This window comes from Pseudochaenichthys georgianus, chromosome 13 (assembly GCF_902827115.2).
Source record: "Pseudochaenichthys georgianus chromosome 13, fPseGeo1.2, whole genome shotgun sequence".
NCBI classification, from domain to species: Eukaryota; Metazoa; Chordata; class Actinopteri; order Perciformes; family Channichthyidae; genus Pseudochaenichthys; species Pseudochaenichthys georgianus.
Window position 1 is genome coordinate 32739654 of NC_047515.1, and position 21744 is coordinate 32761397.

General features: G+C 40.4%; 2 protein-coding genes across 2 annotated transcripts; one reads left to right on the top strand and one right to left on the bottom strand.

Annotated features, from left to right (window-relative positions):
- Positions 1 to 781: 781 nt before the first annotated feature.
- Positions 782 to 4348, bottom strand: LOC117457385 (T-cell surface glycoprotein CD3 epsilon chain-like). Its single transcript, XM_034097448.1, has 5 exons — positions 4083 to 4348; positions 3380 to 3568; positions 3151 to 3294; positions 2887 to 2939; positions 782 to 2226 (listed from the first exon to the last, which is right to left on the bottom strand). The coding sequence occupies exons 1-5, from the start codon at positions 4153 to 4155 to the stop codon at positions 2167 to 2169; spliced, it is 519 nt and encodes a 172-aa protein (XP_033953339.1). The 5' UTR covers positions 4156 to 4348; the 3' UTR covers positions 782 to 2166.
- A 1415-nt stretch (positions 4349 to 5763) lies between these two features.
- LOC117457540 (myelin protein zero-like protein 2) lies at positions 5764 to 20594 on the top strand. Its single transcript, XM_034097684.2, has 4 exons — positions 5764 to 6041; positions 18210 to 18379; positions 18622 to 18832; positions 20159 to 20594. Exons 1-4 carry the CDS (start codon positions 5987 to 5989, stop codon positions 20332 to 20334), a joined length of 612 nt encoding a protein of 203 aa, XP_033953575.1. The 5' UTR covers positions 5764 to 5986; the 3' UTR covers positions 20335 to 20594.
- Positions 20595 to 21744: the final 1150 nt, after the last annotated feature.

Genomic DNA, 21744 nt, shown 5'->3' on the forward strand with positions numbered 1-21744 from the left:
TCTTGACACTGCTGTAACGAAGCTACATACTGCAGTTTCTTTCTATCTGAGGAAGAGACGAGAGATCAAACAACAAAGCTTAGACAGCTCTGCTCAGAAACGCATTCCCCCCCCCCCCCCCCACACACAACTTCAGACTCAATGCAAGTGCACACACTTTCAAACACACGTGCACACTTGTGTATGTTCGTACGTGGCTGTGAAGCAGATGTAGGTCTGTGTGTGGGAGCGGTTTGACTGAACTAAAGCAGCAACATAGAGGTACACCGACAACCCCCATTTCTTTGTTTCTCTCTCACACAAACACACAGCTGATGTTAGATTGAAGATAACTGAGCAGTGAGTGTGGGAGTGTTTCCACTAAACACCATACCTCAGAGCTGCATGTTGTATAATAAGCGTACCAAATCATTAGTCGTCTGCATTAATAAGAAATCATACATCATATTTCCGACTTTCATTTGCTCAGTCACTGCCGGGAAAAAGGCCAAATCATGACACAACATTTCCATTATGGGCACTATTGGTATGAAAATCCTGTTTATGCATTGAGACAAGTTTCAGACATATTTAAGATGTTTCCGAAGACAGTCAGGTATGTCACTCACATGAGAGGGACATGAAAACATATCGATAGTGATGGTGTGCATGTGGGTGGGCTACGGATATGAGCTGCGGTTTTTAGACCGTTTCGTGAATCGGATGTAGTTATTTCTGAAGAAGCATCCGAGAAATAGTTTTTGAACATTTGCACAGAAGGAAATGAGAACATAGTTGGGTGTGAATTATTTATTAGTGACACAGTACAGTGTAATTACAGTAGCAGGGACATTACAAAAAAGCAAAATGAGTTTGTGCACCAACGTTTTACATGTGTGACCAACATTATTTGCTAGTCAGAACATTTAATTGCATAAACATAGATTATATACAAGAACAACGTATATTACTATCTCTATATTTGAAATGACAATTTTGTTGTTGTTGTATTTTACAGTATTGTAAATAATATGTTTATATTAAAAGATAAGTAGGCCTACAATATAAAGACATATATTTACACTCAGGGGCTTCTTTATGTGGTACACAGGTATCTAAATAATGCAACCCAGTACACACTTCTATGTTTATTTTTTTGTTTGATTTTGTTTGTATTCTTTGTCCTTCCTGTTAAAAATCAAGAGGGGTTGGAATATTTGAAACACATCTGAATACAAGGCAGTCCAGTGCAGTATTACCAACTACCTCAATGCTGTAACATATCATTTAATTAACATAAGCATACAAAAACTAGGTATATAATGTATATTTAAAAGTCAGACCTGTTTACACGCTAACCTCTGAAGCTGCCTAACCAAGCAAATAGTTTTGGTTTTATTTTCCCTTTAGATTTCTGCTTCCGCACATTAGACATGATTGGAATTGTTGTTGCTCGCTTTCTTAAAAAGATACATTTATAACCAAAATCCAAAACATTTACTCAAGTGACGCTTCATTCAATTGCTATAGACGAAGGGGATAGACGTGAAGACTTTTCAGTAGTATTACATTTGATTGATTTAGTAGTATTTACAAAGTGTACAAGGTTGATGCTTACGTTTTATGCCTTTTTTTGTTTAGTAGTCAGTCAAGTCTGCATTTAAACTCACGTTTTACTCATGCACTCTCAATAGTCACACTTGGTGACAACAAGACAGTTAGAAGAGTTCATGGATTATTATGACAATAAATACATGGAAGAGTAGCATCAAAAAACTTTTGTTAAACTCTTTTTGTGTTTACATTTCGGTAATATCCTATTATTTCATAAATTCATTTTTATTTTACATGTTTGGTTGGTAATTGATCATATGAGGCAACATATATAAAGAAAGACGTACCAGGACGTATTTTTCTGCCTACCTTTTTACAAACTGTGAACACAACAAGTTAAATTATTTTCACCTAATGTACCATGATGGGGCAGAACACCTGGACATATTACAGTGACTGGCTATGCAATACTGGGAGTAAGTGGGACTATATCTGGCTATGATTTGGGTTCAGCGACCCCTTGAATCCAGGAGAGCGATAACCAGCGTTTGCCGGCTTCCGTAGCATGACAGATGTTCATGCATGTCTTTTGTGAATGTCTGCCTCAACCTGCCGCAGTCAGGTGACCTGTCTCTATCCCATCCGGTTCACCATAGAGTAATGGTCATCGGAGCGAGTTTGAGGGTTCAGAGGCTGCAAAACACAACATAACCAGCGTTAGCTCGATCACAGGGTCATGATATTCATAATAATGTGTAAAACACTTTTGATTTAGGATGGTAGGATCACAATGCAGAATACAACTGATAACCAGTAACACATGGCTTCCAGGGACAATAGTAAACTAAAGATAAATACATTTTCAATTTTGTTCAGTATATTCACTTACGATGTTTCGTAGGGTTACCTGCCGGACAATTTCTTGGCCTGAATTGTGACTTCCTGGACTATTATAAAAGCCACATTGTTGCGTTTTTAGATTTCATTTTTGTACAGATTAAACAAAGGAAATATTCTGTTAGCTTTACAGGTGCTGGTAGGCTAGCTGATTTCCTGCTCTGACTCTTTATGCTAAGCTACGCTAACCACCCATAGCACCCTATTATCTATTCTTTAATATTTTTCAAAATGAAAGGATTAAAAATAATGCCCGGTAAAATAAGCTCTAATTTATTTTTCAATGTTTCTTTTGCAATGACACTGGACTGAACACTGTCTGACGTCATATTTGTATGTATTATTAAAACATTGAAGACTTTGGCTGTGATCATTTGTTGTCCCTCTAGAGAAGACGCAAATGTTAAATGCACAAGTAAAATGCGTCTCAAAATCGAGTGCAAATACAAAACGTACCTCATAGTCAGGAGATGGGACAGCTGGAGCCCGGCCTCCTGTACGAGCAGGTGCTATACGAGGAGGACAGAAATAAATATATTTAAAATCAGACCCAGTACACACCTAAAATGAATTCTCTATAGTCGATTGTACATGCTTACAGACAAAGTATGCTTTATGAGGAAGTGAGGGAAACCGACACCAGATTTGATACTATGCTTATAATAACTGAAATAAGATTTTGCATTGTTCCTATTTCTCAGTGCTTGGGTGGATTCTTACCTTTGGACGTTTGAGGGGGTCCAGCTGAGCTTTTCTTCTTGGTGCACCTGTAGATAATGATCATCACAATTAACGTCCCCACCACGTCCGCAGCAATGGCCAGCCCAAACAGAGTTGCGTCCACCTCAAAGCAGTTTGTACAAGCTAGAGGACAAAGAGCAGCATTAAAGACAACTAACACAGATGGCACATCATGAGACATTTTTACTTTTTATTTTGTTTCACTCACTCTTTCCCCTCACGTAGAAATAATATGTTCCACCTTTGCAGTGGTATAAGCCTTTGGATGTATCACTATACTTGAGTGTCTTAAGCTGTATGTCTACTTCCTTGGATGGATCCTTAACGTTTCCTTTGTAAATATCCTCTCCTTCCGGACAGGTCATTGTGAATTCTTCTCTCCAGAATGTTACTCCTCCTTAAAACACAGACACAGATATTAAGTTGACTTCAGTGCACTTGCTTTAGTTTTTTTCTCATTTCATCTGGACCCTTCTTCCTCATTTGTTTTCACTTCAGGGTGAAATAATTATTATCAGAGTGCTGAGGTTGGTTTCTACTCAACTCACATTATATAAATATGAAGAATTTGGTCTTTTAGTGTGCATTCAATCCTGCTAATGTTTTATAAAAAGCTTGAAATGTCCTAAATAACAGCCCACACGAAAAGGACACAAATAAGCAAAACAGGCAACGAAGGAGCATAACACATAGCAACAGAAGTCAATCAAATCATCAGAAAGAAAGAAGTAGGATGTAAAACAAAGAAAAGTAGCAGCAGTTAAGGAAATACAGGAAATTGCAGAAGTTGCTCTTAACCGTCCTATTTATTGTCAGAATGTCTGTTGTTCCGAAATGCAGACCAATATATTTAAACTTTATAACTTTGAAATATTAAATAAAATTAAATATAATTTACAACTGATATTTACCTTTACCAGCCTCAACGGTAGCTATGAACAGGAGGAGGACTGCAAGCGCGGCCCGAACACACATGCTGCTCATCTTCTTCACACAACCTCTGTTTTTTTGGATTGTTTCTAGAGTTTCTGCTCTATTGGTCACATTTGTCGACGTATCCGCTACAATATATAAGAAACATCAAGATTCTCATGCAGTAACACCAAAAAGATTATAAAAAAGTAGACTTGGTTGTTCACCCTCTGTCTTCTACTTGTTCTGTTGCTGTCTCTCTATCTCTCCCTCTCGCTCTTGCTCGCTCGCTCTCTCTCTCTCTCTCTCTCTCTCACACACACACACGCACGCACGCGCACGCACACACACACACACACACACACACACACACACACACACACACACACACACACACACACACACACACACACACACACACACACACACACACACACACACACACACACACACACACACACAGGAAGTGTTTTTTCAAGATGAATTGGGACTTCAAAATGAAGTCAAACTTAATGAGCATATTGTATGGAAATAAACTATATTTTTTATTTCTGATTGTCTCTTAATCATGAGCTTTACTGAGTATTGTATACAGTCAGACTTTTATTTTTGTAATGCCAATTACTAACTGTTAAATAATATACAATACTCTTGGTTTTATCTCAGATCTTAATTTGTATTTTATATCAAACTTCATGACCCTATTTGCAAATTATAAATTTGATATGTAGCAGTTAAAAAATGTCAAATATCTGCAGGTCACAATTGTGGTATTAAACATTTGAGACTTTTTTTGTTTGACTATCAAAAACGTGTGGAGTTTACTTAACAATAAATGTACTTTATTGCAATTGTATGCACTGTTATGCTCCAGTCACTTGCCGTTAAGAACTGAGTACCAGGGTTCTGATCTTCTTGACAGGCTTCAGGGTAAAATCACAGACATCAAAGTGCAGCTCTGCCACCATGTGGTTCAAAAACATAACAAGCCAGTTGGTATTAAAACTTCTGTCCAACTTTCTGCTAGTTTCCAGGAGGGAGAATAACTTCTGAAATGAAGTTATCACTGTTTGTTTCACAGTGAAGGCAGTCCAACCAGTCTTCTTTCTTTTGTTTTACACGTGAAAAACCCTCCACTGTGTTATTTTATCAAACTGCTTAAGTGGAATTTCCCTGTAACCATATTGTATCTCTGACAAATTCAATAGATTTATTTAACTGACTTTTTAATTGAATTTGACGATTAGATAATAATTGTAATGAGTTCAATGTGATCCAGGAGTTGAGGAGAGCTAACCTCCCAATCATCCCACACATTTAAGTTATAATATGTAATTATATTATATGACATTATTATTATCAAGAGGAATTCAATGCCTCATTCAATGCCTCAAATGTCTTACTTACAGAATATGAGATGATACATTGGATGTTTTAGATTCTCTATAATACGGATGTGTTAACGCAACAGATGTGGTATGGAACGTTAAGGCTTTTACGCAGCAGCAGAACAGGTTTGGTGACAGTCAAGAATGTGCGGGTCTTAAGTATAAGTTAACGTGTGCGTGTGTGTGTCAGAGTCAGAGAGAGAGAGAGAGAGAGAGAGAGAGAGAGAGAGAGAGATAAGATGGTAGAGAGGAAAGTGAATGACTTTGTTACTCCGCCCGAAAATGTGGTGGGAGGGTGCTGAAATGAGATGTATGAGCGCAGCGGCGAGTTGGGACGCGTCTTTGGAGAGAATAGGTGGAGGAGAGGACACTGGGTAACTACACGTTGTTATCCCTCTCTTAAGGGGATCCACAGACTTATCCACCGGGTTTCCAGGCATTGAGTCGGCGGAGGAGTCTCAGTGGGTTTGTTGACTTGCGGTCTCGTTGTCATCGGACAGCCTGCCGTCCATCCAATGTGCGTAAAAGGGCTCTGTTTGCTCACCGTCCTGTCTGGACTCGCAGCTTCAGGTGAGTCTGTTAACCGAGGAGTTGTTGTTCCACACTATATTTCTATTGATAATACAAAGTGTGTGTGAATCCAGGTGTATGTATATATAGTTTTTACCAATAACACATTGTTTCGATGCCTTGTCTTGCGTCTACACAAATATACCAACAGATTAGAAGAACTACATATTTTCTATAAAACGAACTATCTGTTTGGCTTGTGTTTTTTGGCATCAGGTTTTTCCAAAAGTTTGCTTGTGTTTTTTTCTTCACATTCCTGATCTTTAGACGTAACAGGATGGCCGTTTCGAGATTCACTGAACAATCAAGTTTCAAAGTAAAAGAGAAAACCCTGATTGTCTGTCCGCGGGGACCCTTTACCTCCATATCCGCGCGCCTGTTGTGCGTCATTGGGAAGTGGAGAGCTTGACACGGTGGCAGAGTGGAACCGTGTGGGTCTTTGAAGAATTCCTTAAGGCTATAAAGCAGCAATCAGCGGGGGTCGTTTCTGGCGACATAATGACTTTACAGTATTTACCGGCATCAAATCCTGGCTGCATTGTGTTTTGGTTTTCTGCTACCTCAATCCTTTCCTTCCTATTAATGTGCATCCGCTTACGTTCACAGATACTGTAAAGTGGCCCGCTGGACGCAGATAAGTCCACCTGCTTCCCGCACAAGGGGGTACAGGAAACGCCATTTAAATCACAATTTACAAGACACACCCCCGTGGAAAATACACACTCGATGCCCGATTGGTTTAGCTGCTCACATCTTAATGCTCCAATGGCACGGCTAATGGAAACAGTTTTAATATCACCAACTGGCTTATCAGTGGCAATTCATTCAGCAGATCCGGTTGTTTAACCTTGAAGTCATCTGCGTCCATCGAGGTTAAGTGGATTATATTGATTGATCCTATCCATCCACTGCCAAAGCACCATGTAGGGATTTACTATAGTAGCCAGCTGCTCATGTTTACAAGGAGCATGTGCCTGCAGATCAGTCAAAACAGTCCCAGGTTGACAGACAGAGCAGGAGGATGTCTGAATATACGGTGTGGATGTAGAGGAATAGCTAATCAAATACAGCATGTGGGGAAAGCATGTTGGAACTGATTACAGCTCGGCAGAATCTCACTTCTCATATCTGTTATGCTGCAATCACGTCTGCCTTTGGCTATTGTGTTGGTAAAACAGTAAGGCATGATAAAACAAGCCAGCAGTCTTACTCATCTTGTTTTCCTGAGAAATCTAAGGTGTACAATTGCAATCTCATCCTGCTGTGGTTAAAATCCTATTGCTCTAAAAGATAAACACACAACTCCTTTGTGTATTTTGTATTTTGGCAGGAGTTTAGAAAAATCCTGTCTATAATTTGTTTCAAGTTGCTTTTGCGAACAATGTTTTTGATTTTCACAACACCAGAATCAAAATTCTTTCTAGAGCAGACATGATAATTACTAGACTTTGATTAGGTGTCAAATCTGAATTGTGTGTGTCTTTTGAGTGTCATGGAGGCGGAGGGACATCACAGTCGACCACCACAATAGTTTGAATAAAAGCAGGACAGCTAATCCCACCAAAAAAGTACTGAAATCATTGCTGTTAGGGCCCCAAGAAAACACTGGTTTGTGCTTTGTGTGGTGTCGACTGACAGTTTAGCAGTGTGGTACAGTATGTGCCCTTTTTTAAACTTCACCTTGTTCTCTTGTTTGCCTTTAAAATGTTTATAATGAAATAGTGGTGTTTGACCTGTAAGCATAAGCCTTCCATACTTCCTTGGCAAAATCCCAGGAAAATGCCACTAGCAATAAACAGAATCTGCATGTTGTTATTTTTCAGCTCTATGTAAAAGACAAGGTCAGTACCTATGGCTAATTAGAAAACTTGGCAAAAACTCCAAAAAAAATGTTGAGGATAAATCTGTCCTTTTTGTTTGAGTGCTTTTCTTTAATTCCTTTTATTCTCCTCCAAGATTTCCTCCTTTCAATAAGAAGTCTGAAAAGCTCACTGGTTGGCGTGTGCAAACCTGTCCTAATTTACAGGTTCAGCAAACACACATGCGCATACACACCAGGTGCTAACACTGGTTATTTAGGCTTTGCTTCAGGTCTGTCAGGTTTACAGTAGATGAGCAGCCTCTTGTGTCTGTTTACCGGGATATAGCAGTTAGATCTCTGCCACAGTGTCTTTAATCTCGCCACCATTAAAGATCAGTACTACAAAGCATGCCTGAGGTTTTTGATGCGCTTTGCTGTATTGACACACCTTGGAGGACGTCTGGCCTTTGTGTCGGTTTGAAGGGATTGCCTTGGGGTGTGTAGAGTTGACAATGACACATTCGTAAGCACAAATGTGCAATCCCTGACACAGCAGGCTTAGGGTGCATCTGTGAAGTGTTTGACAGTGAAGGCAAAGCTCTCCCTGTGTAATGTTTAAACCATACAACTGTGCTCAGCTTCGAGTGCAAACAGGGATTGAAACACATTTCTCACTGAATGGCAAGTGTCTGCAGGTTCACTCAAGGTTTTAGTGGACACATCTTCATCTGAATTTGTGCAAATGGAAAAACTGCCCATTGGTGAACATGGTGTTCTGTTTAGTCACATTCTTACACACTCTGTTGGCTTGGCAATCGTTCTCAAGATTGTTTAAAGCTACCGTAAACAAGAAGATCTTCCAGCTGAAGGAACACCTCCATTAAGTTTATGCAATACGTAATAAATCAACAGTTTCCACGGAATATCAGCAGTTTTTCTGAGTAATCTGAACTGCAGAAAGGCGAGGGCTTCTTGAAACCTTTGCCATCAGTCAATTAACTTTTGATTAAATACAGAGATAGCATGACACAACCTTTTTTCACTCCCAGGGCGTGAACAATCAACCTTCCAGTCGTTGTCATCTTGATAAAGTCGCACAAGCACCCTTTAGTATCTGTATGAGATGAACCAGGGTTTTCAAGTAACTCCTATCTAAACACATCAGTGTCATTATTAGATCAAATCAATAGACATTATATTTTTTAAGTCTGTTAAAAAGGCAAGGGGTGAAGGTGGATGGATCAAACAAAACACAGGCCGTAAATGTCTAATTTAAAATCAAAAGCTAAATAATTATTACTAATGTCACTCTATCCATAGCTCATTTGAGCATTTTTTTCTTCTTCTCCTAACCAGTTGACTTAACAACTGTAAGGTGTTCTGCTTCAGGTTAAATTGTAAAAGACTGATTTTGCGTAACCCATCAGCTTCATAATAATAATGGCTGGGGCTTCTGCCAAAGCAGCAAAATGTAACAAGGGGAGATGTTGCATAATGATAGCATTTCCTTGAGTGGGAAGTTACTTTGTTATTAAATATCTTGTTTAGAATCTGACTTTCGCACTGACTTCAGGGTATCCAGCAATTGTTATTTTATAACCCTGACTTATACACAATGGTTCTGTATTGAAAGGATAGCAGAGGAAGCTACTTATCCGGGTTTGCTCACTAATTATCTGACTGAAGGAGAGTGTACGTAAAGAAGAGAAGAGGTAGGGCAGATGGAAAATAGGATGGAAGGGCTTGGTCACATTCGTACTCATATATTTCTATAAAAAGAATGTGAGACTAACACATACAAGAGTGCTTTATTGGTTTCGGTGGGAGTTAAGGCTAGCTTTTGTATATTTATAAAAATAGCAGGGATTGTCCAGTCAGTTTCTGTCTTTGCTTATTTACAGTAGCTATATGGGAAAGAAGCACAACGTTTACGACATGGCAGAGTAGTGTTATATGAGAAGTAGACTGATCGTTTTTGTAAAGTTAATGGTTTGCCCCTTTAAAGCCGAAAGCAAAGAGTACTCCTCCACGGTGTAGTTTCTGATGTACATATACTGTTGTCTTTTGCTAATTTATTCATGTACTCAGGAGCAGAGATGGAAGTCACACTGGGACTGGATTTAGTCTGACTCATTCCACTGCAGGATACTAAACACACGGCTAGACAAGCTTGGTAGTAAATATGTGAAATTAAAGTTGTCTTTTGAGGATTGGACTCGTCTTTCCAACAGAAGCCTGTGGGTGTGTTGAATTGAGAAGCGTACACTTTGGACCCCCCCCAGGAGTTTGTAATCCCAGTGAGAAGTTGTCTAGTCAGCTGTGAAGTGGGAGTGGAAGGGGTTTGATGGATTAAACTCTTATCCTCACTCATCCGTTACACATTTCCTCTGGACGCCACCGCCTGATGAATTACAATTGGCCTGGAGGCAGCAGGAGGGGGGGGAAAGGGAAAGGAAGAAACAGTTGGAAAAAGCGATTGATTTTCGGTCTACGTTTGGACTGACCTTTAGAGTGTATTCAGACACATTTTTGTAGTTTTATAAAGTTTGGTTCATTTTACAAGTCCATGCATGAACCGTGCACATTTTTGTAATTTTCATACAAAGAGATGCCGGTATTTTTGAATTTATGAGCAAAGAGTTATACCCCTTGAATTAATGAAAGCTTTGAGATGTGTTGGGTGTCATCTTTCTGGAACTGATACTTTTAATACTTCAGCTTCATTTGGATTTTGCAAGAATGGTCTCCATCTGTGAAATAAAGTATAGCGCCATATGCATAATTTCAAACTCCTTCATTAAAGGAGACCGATCATGCTATATTTGAATAATATATTGTAGGGCCATACCTATATAAGGTATATTTATACAGATCATGCATTTTAGCCATGCCTCATTTTGCTCTATTTTCCTCTCCTCCACCCGGGGGGGGTGGCGAGTTACGAGCCTCATGTTACCATGCTGTTACCATGCCACGGCAACCTCTCATTCCCCTGATTGGTGCAGAGTTGGCCATATAGGCGGAGCTCCTCGTCACTGACGTCACACTATTTTCAAATCTGTATCAGTCTGTATCAAATCCGTTCCAGCCCCGTTTTTAGAGATTTGGGTATAGAAGAAAAGAGAGAGGGTTGTGTTTTCTGACACTTGGTGAGTTCCCTGACACAGCGGGGACACATATTCATGTATAAAAGACATACAAAGGTGCATTTTGCATGATGGGTCCCCTTTAAGGAAAGTCTGTTCGGAGTGAACAAAAGAATATCATATATTGAAAAACTTGACCTTACAGATTAGGACTGAAACTAGTTTTAAAGGAAGAGAAAGAAAGGTCGTACACATGCTCTGGAATGTGCAGGTGTTTGCTCTCATCATACGCAACAAGATCTGGAATGTAGAAGCGTGAATATTACACCTGTATGTGATAGTTGCCAGTTTCAGTGTCATTCTGAAAAAAACATGTTCAGGCAGGTGTAGCATGTGGTTGAGGTCCAGTCCAGGCCAGTCAAGTTCTTGTGGGGGAAACCTTTACTGTATGAACCTGTCATTGTTCACATATGCATCGTCATTTTGAAACAGGAAAAGACCCTGCCCTAAACTGTTGACACAAGCACATTATTGTACAAATGCGTTTCCATGCTGTTGCAAAGATATTTCCTTTAAAACCATGAAAACAACCCCGGAGCAAAAGCGACAAAGTATACGATAACATACCGTGCCATACATTGTATTTTCTTTTGTTGGCATGACTGCACGTTTATGACTGAGTCAAATAAATGGAAAACTGCATGGAGAAAATGTACAGTATGTTATACACAGTGTTTATATCAGGGGTTCCCTCTTATTACACCACTCAACACTTGCACTGTACCTCAACTTTGTATCACTCTCCTCTGCGGACACACGGTTACCTGAACCCGCTATTCCCAGCCCTCAGATCAGCCCTGCATGAAAGACAGGCCTTGTGAATAAAAAAGAAACCTGGGCTTGTGAAACCTCTCACAAAGGAGAGAAGAGGTTCTTTGTAATCCACTGAGATCTTTGTGTGTTTGCTCCTGTCCTAAGTGTTTCCTCCAAAACCGGCGTAACAGGGAGTCAGGTTTCCTCCGGTGGTCCCTTTCTTTCTGAGCCATAATGAGGAGAGGAAAGGCACAAACACACACCGTCTGGATATAATGTAATGAAACCAATTTCCTGATTCAGAGAGTCGTGTCAACTGCTTAATGTTTCCAGTCATTCCTACCCTCTCTTAAAGTCCAAGAAGACTCAACATCCTCTATGCCAGGGGTGGGGAACCTTTTTCCTCTCAAGGGCCATTTCAATTTTTACAATATCCTCAGAGGGCCGTACAAATTATTGACCTCTCCTTAAAAAAACTAAAATCACAGCCCATTCATTTCATTCTGTGCAAAGAAAAAGCAACCTCTTACTCCAGATATCTCACCATGACTTGCGTATGCAGGCACGTGCACTGTGTGGCGTGACCACCAACACAGAAAGATATGGACACAAGATGTGTCCAAAATGTATTTAGTTTCCTATCCATGTGAACATGATTTAAGTGCACCATTAATCTGGTGCACTTTGAGAGCAAAATTAGGAGATCTATGGATACATCTCTCAACACCCATATGAAACAGAACTGGAAGCAGATTTAATTTTCTTTATGAATATTTGACAAATCACTCCCCTTTCAAACTTTATTCTTCTTTATTAATAACAACTTTTTTTTACTGTCATATAGTATTTTATACCTGTTTACTTTATTCTCTTATTTTTTATAACTATAATGATCATATAAAGATGTGCCTTTACCTCACTGGTTGTAGAAAAAAAATCTTCTTATATTCGTTAGCATAGCTAGCTAACCAGATGCTAATAACAACAACGTTATTGACTGTATGATCAGTATGACAGATGAACAGAAGGCCACTGGGCTTTCAACTAAAGACACATCCACGCAGAAACTGTGGCATGTGTACAGCTCCTTATGGGTACCGTCTGCAATTTCTGAAGTGCTCGAGTGGCGTTCTGGTGCTCTCCGTCAGAACTGCACCCCTGTCAGTCGAGACATATACCACGTGATGACACGTTAGGCTCGTGTTGTGTTCAAGGACCCTGACCTTCGCCAGGAAAAACAGGTACTCGCTTGTTTAATTTTTTTGCGGTCTAGATTTCTTACAATTTTTTCTTTTTTGCGTGTGTTTATAAATTACCTCGAGGGCCGTACCAAATTGTACAAGCTTTTGTCTACCTTTGTTTTGAATCAAGGAACCACTATTCAAACAAGATTCAAAGCCACCATTATCATAAACATAGGCATAGTGACAGAAAAGGGTGGGGCTTTTTTGACAGTTCATTCTGATTAACATTACATTCAATACTCATGCATTCACTAGAGTCTATAACCCACTGAAAGAGTCAGTCTAAAGACACCATAAAGCATGGTAGAGGTTATGCAGTTGTAAACCTGCCTTCACTCTTTGACATTGGATGAAATATTATATGGGCAGGTCAAACACTACTTGATATTTCTTTCTTTTGAAAGCTTTTTTACAATCTTGGGCTGATTGCCAAGCCAAGCAGACCTAATCTCACTCAAGTGGGTCCTGCTGATTATTATACAGTAGATGAAAGTATGTGCCCTCTTTGGCTTCAGACATCCACTGGACCCGTGCAGATTGTACCAAGTAGTGTTGACAGGCGGAATCACCTGCATTACAGGTTCGGCAAGTTCCTTGTACTGTGATATATTGGACATATTGACAGATATTATGGACTAATGCCAACACCGGTAAATCTAATGGAACATTTGTGTGTGGACTTGTGCCAACAGCAGAGAGATCCATGAGAAAAGCCAAACACCACACATACAAACAAACACCTACACACACGATACACACACGCATAACATTGAGAGGTAATACTTTATGACATTTTCCAGTTATACTGATGCCATATCTGTTCATAAATAACAACATCTGGAATTTATATCTAAACAAGCGCACAAACACACACACGAGGTGAAATCCCATGTGCAAAACTCTTTAATGCAGTATTACGTAAGGAAGGAGAGGGTTAGCACAAAGACTCTAATCTAGTCTTTTTAATTACAAATGAAGAGGGTAATTATAATATCCTTCACATGTTTCATTCATTGACATAACTCATGTCTCTTAAACATTTGAATGTCGTAGTTGTACATTGTTTGGAAGTATTCTTCACAAAATAACATGCCAGACAATGTCAGCATAGAAATTGAAACATTACATTACATTACATTACATTGCATTTAGCTGACGCTTTTATCCAAAGCGACTTACAATAAGTACATTCGACCAGGAAGACACAACCTTGAGGAAAACAGAATCATATAAGAACATCAGGTTTCAAAGAGCCAATCGTTTCAAGTGCTGCTCAACTGGCTAAGCCAGTCCTTTATTAGTATATAAGTGCTCTGTTAGCAGTTCTTTGTTAGTCATTCTATCGCTCGAAGTGGAGTCGAAAGAGATGAGTTTTCAGTCTGCGCCGGAAGGTGTATAAGCTTTCTGCGGTCCTGATTTCAATGGGGAGCTCATTCCACCATTTTGGAGCCAGGATAGCAAACCCACGTGTTTTTGCTGATGGGAACTTGGGTCCCCCTCGCAGCGAGGGTGCAGCGAGTCGTTTGGTTGATGCAGAGCGTAGTGCACGTGCTGGGGTGTACGGTTTAACCATGTCCTGGATGTAGGAAGGGCCAGATCCATTCGCAGCATGGTACGCAAGTACCAGTGTCTTGAAGTGGATTCTAGCAGTTACCGGAAGCCAGTGGAGGGAGCGGAGGAGCGGCGTGGTGTGGGAACATTTTGGAAGGTTGAAGACCAGACGAGCCGCTGCATTCTGGATGAGCTGCAGAGGTCGGATGGCACATGCAGGTAGACCAGCCAGGAGGGAGTTGCAGTAGTCTAGGCGTGAGGTGACGAGAGCCTGGACCAGAACCTGCGTCGATTTCTGGGTCAGCTGTGGGCGTATCTTCCTGATGTTGAAAAGCGTGTATCTGCAGCAGCGGGTTGTAGCAGCGATGTTTGCAGTAAACGACAAGTTGTTATCTAGGATAACACCCAGATTCCTTGCAGTCTGAGTCGGGGAAACAACAGAGGGGCCGATGTTGATAGTTAGGTCAAGAGAGGGACAATCTTTTCCCGGAAGGAAAACATAATCCCAAACATAATTGGGATAAATGTATATATTTGTCTGCACTTTGGCCCTTCCGTCCGACATAGCTCCATCTTAGGGACGCTTAAACGGGGCTACCCCGCTGCAGTGCAATGTGCCATTAGTAAGCCGTGAAGGCCCTCTCTCTGTGTCCCTGGATGCTGGGTGTGGTCAGCGCTGGCTGGGCAGGATGTTCAGACATAAACAAGTGAGCTACTTTGACTTTGTAGAGAGACATGTTGGATTAGAGGAATGGACAGACAAACAATAAACCACAACTGTTATCTTATCTCCTTCGGACAGACTGCAATTATGTAGAAAAATAAATGTTCCATCATCTTGTTATCCTCTATCTCCGTCCATAAAGCACTTACTCCTTCATCTACTAAATCACTCTGCTCTTGTTCATCACTTAGGCTCACTCTTTCATTTCTGCGTGTTTATCCCTCTTCTATACTTCCTTAACTGAGTAAAAGTGTGCACTTCACTCATGTAAAATGCATGCATCCTCCTCTGCAATTAGAGCTTGCTAATGAACAATGAAACAGTGATCATGTACTTTTAGCCTTAGGGACACATTAGTACTGTAATTGAGGCACTGTACATACCCCTAAGTGTTCTGTCATTCTGTTAATACGCATCCTGCCTTTAAATAAACCTAATTAATCTTAATTCTTAATCAGCTCAGCTCGCATCAAAGGACGTCGTAGTCGAGAGCGTTTTACTCCTTTGTTGTTGAAAGGAGATTAGCGACGCTTATTTAAATTCATGTACTGTAAATAGATTGCTTAAGAGAAGAAATTGGAAAATGAGGTGTTATGGCCTGGAGGACCTGCTTCCTCTCTGTGAAGAATGATGAATAATTTCAGCATCAGTTTTTTTATTGCTCAGATAATCTTCTGTGCACGATACCCTCTGAAATAAGGTGGTAGAAATAGATGGATTTGATCTTTTTGTACCTATTTGAAGACGAATAATGTTTTTTAAAGAGGTTTCCCGCCCTCTAATCTAACCCAGCTTCAGCTATAGCTTGTGGCTCTATGAGCGGTGCTATCGCCAAAATGCTAATGTCAACATGTAGTTGTTTTTGCAAGTACATTAAAAGTGCCCTGTCTTAATTCAGCATTTAAGATGCTATATATATCTAATAAGAGATAAAAGATGATGGGAATTTCATTGGTTTTTGGTCATTAAGTTCAGTATGTCAACCTCGTGGTACTAAATAAAAAGTCAGAAGATTACCAAAGTCAGTACGTTATCTGCGGTTATTACTGGCTGTATTAATGCAGACAGCATTGGTGTTATCTGCCTAATGATTATTCTAAACACAGGCAGTTTAATCCTCTGGCTGCAGTATTTCCATACACGATGCCATGTGGCTCAGGAAGAAAGAGAAAGGTTCAGAGAAAGCGTGCTCCCTTTAAAGTCTGTACGTCAAAGCATTATTATACATTTAGAACTGTTATTAATGTATGTGTGTGCTTTATTTTATAAATCCTTTCTACATTTGTATTTTTCTTTATATTTCAATAAAAACACAATTACATGTCTGGTGAACAAACACACCAGACCGTTTGCAAAGACGGACATCCCTTACTGTGTGTACGCTGAGTGTATTGTTCACTCCTCCTAGGTTTCATCGAGCTCATTTAAAACACATTAGGCTGTTGGAGTGCTGGCCTGGCGATGAGAGAGAAGCCTGTCGGCTTGTAATGCTGTGCGGGGGCCGCCTGGTAGCCACACTCTCTCATCCCAGCCATCAGGAAACCCTCTCCACCCTGATAAGGAACAGAACATGCTGTTCCATGTGCAAAGCTCCTGCTGACATTTTCCCAGCTAGCTACTGCATAAATGGTCCCTGTGATTCTAATGCAAGCTACATGTCTCAATTTACCGTCCTTCTTATTTCTATGCCTATAGACTTACAGTATTCTACCATTCATCAGGCAAACCTACCTAAAATCACATTTTAAGCCTGATCCACCCTTAAGTGTTAAAAATATAAAAAAATCCTAAAATGTAACTTAATCATATTAATCACTGTGAAACTGCTGCAAGTATGCTAGACAGCTGGAGGTCACATCTCCCCTATTGTACATCAGACTACAGCGTAACCCTTTATGATGTTGCTAATTGCATCCGCAATGGGATGATGTTTGCGCTCAGGTGATCCATCGGGCCACGTGCAGCTTTTCTATCAGATTGAAGAGTCTCTGATGGGGTTTGGCTCGTTCTGCAGGGTCCTTGAATGAGCTAATGACGTTAGGACAGGTCTCGGCTACCATGTGCTGTGCAGACGGATATTCTGCTGTGTGTGTGGGCATAGACTTTAATATGGCCAGACATGGCTCCTCATATTATTAAAGGTAGCCTATATGGAGCTCTCTCTATAAATAGACCAGGTGATTTTGGAACCAGACAGCCTGCACAGACGCTTCCACAGGTTAGACTTACCTCAAAATACAAGACCCTGCAATCTCCTGGAGATAGACGCACGAGAGGCTGGTTCCTGATGAGACTAGTTCCCAGACAGGAACTAAGCATTAAGCATGTCTCTTTCCTAGACAGTAGTGTATGCTGGTGCAGTGTATGTGTGTGTCAGCACTAACTCCATCCGGGGGAGCTCCATCCATCATTATGTGGAAGAGTCAAATCGTTGCCAATAGGCCTCTCCACTCTTCCAGTCCATTCATTTTCCATCTAATAGGTCCACTGTAAAGATTGATATAGTCCACATCCATATAACATACAGCAGACCTTCAATTTCAGCCCTGGCTCAGCTGCTGTAGTGTAGGTGAAGTGGCCATTATTCATTAAATGTCACAGATTTGGTCTACTGATATGAAATCATTTTGGATTTTTCAGGATGTAATGAAGCAGGTGTTTGAAAGGAGTTCACTTACTGACTCACCACAGGATCTAATTTTGCACTTTCAACATTCGGACCAATCTGTGAGATATCAGTGTCTGATTAAGTTGTAGTGACAGCAGCACTGCGTAGGCAGAGGTAGGGTCGCTGGGTTCATTGTATGCAGGAATTTTCTGATGAGAGTGAATTTATTCTATTGAGTTTTTTTGTTCCACAAACCATTTATCTATGTATTGATTTTCTCTGCGCTGCATTCTGCTTCTGAAGTAAACTTTGCTGCTGTGCCATATGTTTGTGTGTTGCAGGCATGCTGCAGGTCAGCGGGATGCATGTATACACATCTGGGGATGTGGAGGCAGTTAACGGGACGGATGTCCGTTTAAAATGCACATTTCAGAGTAGCGCCTCCATCAACCCCGATTCCATTGTCATCTCCTGGAGCTTCAGACCCCTGAAACCAGGCAGAGAACAGTCGGTGAGTGTATGTATGTTTGTGTTTGTGTGAAAAAGTCAGATTGAACTTTCGTCGTTGTGTCAGGGAACATCCACCCCCTCAGCTAACTGAAAGAGGAATCTGTGAGTCATCCGAGTCTCTAGCGTCCAAGCCAGCCTGTGTGTGCTATGTGTGTATGAATATTGAGAAAAGATAAGAAAGCTGCAGGTCTGGGATTACATCCTTCTCTCTCTGTCTCTCTACTAATCAATTTCCGTTTGTAGGTGTTCCACTACCAGCAGAAACCATATCCTCCGTTAGAAGGCATTTTCAGGAAGCGTGTCAGCTGGGCCGGTGATGTCATGGGCCGAGACGCCTCCATCATTCTTCAACAGGTCAAGTTCACCTACAATGGTACTTACATCTGCCAGGTTAAGAATCCGCCGGATGTCCACGGCACGGTTGGAGAGATTCGATTTCGTGTCGTCACCACAGGTCAGCACTTTTTTCAGAAACATTTTTTTTTACATGAAAAACATAAATATAATGGTGTGTCTGAAAACATAATTTCAGCTCTCACGGATTTAAGCCAACAAAGAGACGACAGCACAATACCCAGAGATTTATAACTATTGACCAGATAACAATATTATACATTGTCCTTTCTTATGTATCAATATTGATGCAGACAACAACATGTGAACAAGACAAAGTCTACGGTCTAACAACTGTGTGAAGCTAGTGTGTAGGCCAAGTGATGCTGTGAGCTAAATGAAAATGCTAAAATTGACATTGTAATATGCTCAACATGTCAATGATATCATGCTGATGTTTAGCAGTTATATCATGTTCACCATTGTTCAGAGTTTTAGAATGCTATGTTTCCAAATTAGGGCTAAGCCCAACGTGCAGCTGAGGCTAAAGGAATGTAATTATCTCGCTAATAGTGAGTCATGAACCAAATAATTCAAGGAACTTTTGTTATTTTGACCTTATGATGGCACTATAGGAAAAGACAGCAGAGTTGTTGCAAATAATCCTCTGGGGGGGACATGACTCTTTTTACCGTTTGGTTACAAGTCATCCAATAGTCGATGAGTCATTTTGTTCACAACCCCTGTCCTCATACGGTAGGATAGATACTTGGAGAAACAAGTATATTTAGTACCAAAAATCAACTTTGACCTGTTGCCGGCCCTGAAGGGATAATCAAGTTCTATTTATATAGCACATTTTTAAAACGATTTTTGGTCGAGCCAAAGTGCTGTACATACAATAAAAATACTTTACAATAAAGACACTTTACAACAAATACAACAGCACAGTTTGTACAGAATATCAGTATGAGAAAATGACACCCTCTGTCCTTAGACCCTCACATCGTACAAGGAAAAACGTCTAGAGAAAAACCCACAGTTTAAAGGGGAAAATGGCAGAAACCTCAGGGAGAGCAACATGGCTAAGGGCTCAACTCATGGCTAGGATTCATCCTCTGGGGACCCTCAATGTTTGTGCAAAATTGATTGGCAATCCCTTCAATTATGTTTTTATATTTTACCATCATGTATCCCATGGTGGAACTAAAGTTAAGGTCAGGTGGTCACCAAAGTCACAATTCTTGAATGTCTGCCCACTGAAAGACAGAGTGACTCACCATCCTAAGAGCCACAACATTAAGTCTGACATGAAAATACACTTTTGGGTTAGCAACAGCTTACACACCGTTACAATGCACAATACCTCTATGCAGTGTTGTTCCTTTCTGCCTTATCAAACAAGAATGACTCAGTTTTTACTCCTGTTATTCCTTCTCACCCCCAGCTTCTTTTTCCGAGCTTCTCCTTCTGGCGTTAGCCATCGGGGGCGGTATCGCGGCTGTGGTCATCCTCCTCATCATCTTTGTGTCCTGCAGGCGGTGCAAGACGAAAACACTGAGACAGCTGGAAGGGAACGAGGAGGCTCCTCGCAAAGAGAGAAAAGACCCCACTGTGTGGTAAGACCATGAGAAAGACAGAGGGAGAGGATGAGGGGATAGAGAGAGGAACAGAAGAATCATCCACTTCCTCTCTCACTCTCCATCTAAATCTAGGGATCAGGTTGTGTGGTGCTCCTTCTTAGGGCCTGGGGCTCTTTTCCCACTGGACGTTTCACTTCCTTCTTCCTCTGCAACCCCAGTCTTTGGATCCTAAACCTGGACTAGGTTATGAACAGTTTTAAAAAACCAGAGATATATTGAGAATGTGCCTTTGTGTAGGAAGCACTAGCTTTAGCCAGACCTGTGTAGCTTTTATGATATCACCATGATTTCATTTCTGAAAAGAAACACATTCTTTATCATGTTTTTCCACTCAGCTAAATGGGCTTCCTAACACATTTCCTGTTTAGAGTAAATGTTTTGATGATGTAGAGGTCGAACAATGGTCTATTCCTGCTGTTAACTTCCCTACTAATACATTTCAAACCCCAACATATTATGCCTTACAAGCTGCATGTTTGATATATTGTTTCAAGAAACAATAGAAACTGTGCAACAATGAATGAGCAGCTTTCTTACCTCAAGTGACATTTAGTTTTTATTACAAGATTTTGAGAAACCTTTTGAAACGTCATACATTTCTAAGATTTGTATCAGTTAATCCGATCCACTTGACTGCGGTTTTCTGAATCAACAGAAGGATGCAGGTCTACATTGTGTTTCACTGTAGTTACATTGCTCTGTTTTCTGTGATCTGTTGTGTTTTTGCCCTGATGAATGATCATGGTGTTATCAAATAACCAAAGCCTAATGAAAAGCCCTTGTTGGAAACAGACATTTCACAAAGTGCCTTTATAACAAATTGTACCAGAACATAGTCAAATCCAATATCAATTTTTTATTTTGTCAAGTGGCAAATGTTTTTTATTGGGCAGAAACCTCTCTTGTGGCCAATTGTCTGTTTTAAACATGAGCTGATATGAGTCTTTTTGTCAAACCTTTTTTTGTTCTGGGCATGTGGGACTTCTTTGTTTCTCTTGGGTTTTCAGATCTCTCTGTAATAGGCATCCCAACTATCACTATCAAAACTGTGTTACTCTTTTGAAACTCACTGGATTCAACCAGACTTTAAATGCCAAGCTCCTCAAAGAAAAATGTTCAACTTTGCTCTCATCTTGGTCGATCAGATTTATTCAGACTTCAAACCGAGTCCTCCATTGAAAAACTTGGCAAAGGAAGGAAATAGTTTTACTCCAATCAGATGCAGATGGGTAAACAAAGATTTCGATCCAGACTTTTCTTCGAAATGAGAACAACCTAACCCTGTGTGACCCCTAACCCATCGTCCCTGGTGCTGTGTTTGTGTTGTCTTTGTCCTGTCCCCGTTCTGTGACTTATGCACATGCATTGCCATAAATCATTCATATGTCAT

Excerpts from the sequence above, each read along its gene's own strand:
- LOC117457385 (XM_034097448.1), bottom strand. The coding sequence starts at position 4,155 with ATGAGCAGCATGTGTGTTCGGGCCGCGCTTGCAGTCCTCCTCCTGTTC. Across the intron at positions 3,569-4,082 it reads TACCGTTGAGGCTGGTAAAG|GAGGAGTAACATTCTGGAGA; the intron begins GTAAATATCAGT and ends CTGTGTTTTAAG. Across the intron at positions 2,940-3,150 it reads ACCCCCTCAAACGTCCAAAG|CACCTGCTCGTACAGGAGGC; the intron begins GTAAGAATCCAC and ends CTCCTCGTATAG.
- LOC117457540 (XM_034097684.2), top strand. The coding sequence starts at position 5,987 with ATGTGCGTAAAAGGGCTCTGTTTGCTCACCGTCCTGTCTGGACTCGCA. Across the intron at positions 6,042-18,209 it reads GTCTGGACTCGCAGCTTCAG|GCATGCTGCAGGTCAGCGGG; the intron begins GTGAGTCTGTTA and ends TGTGTGTTGCAG. Across the intron at positions 18,380-18,621 it reads AACCAGGCAGAGAACAGTCG|GTGTTCCACTACCAGCAGAA; the intron begins GTGAGTGTATGT and ends TTCCGTTTGTAG.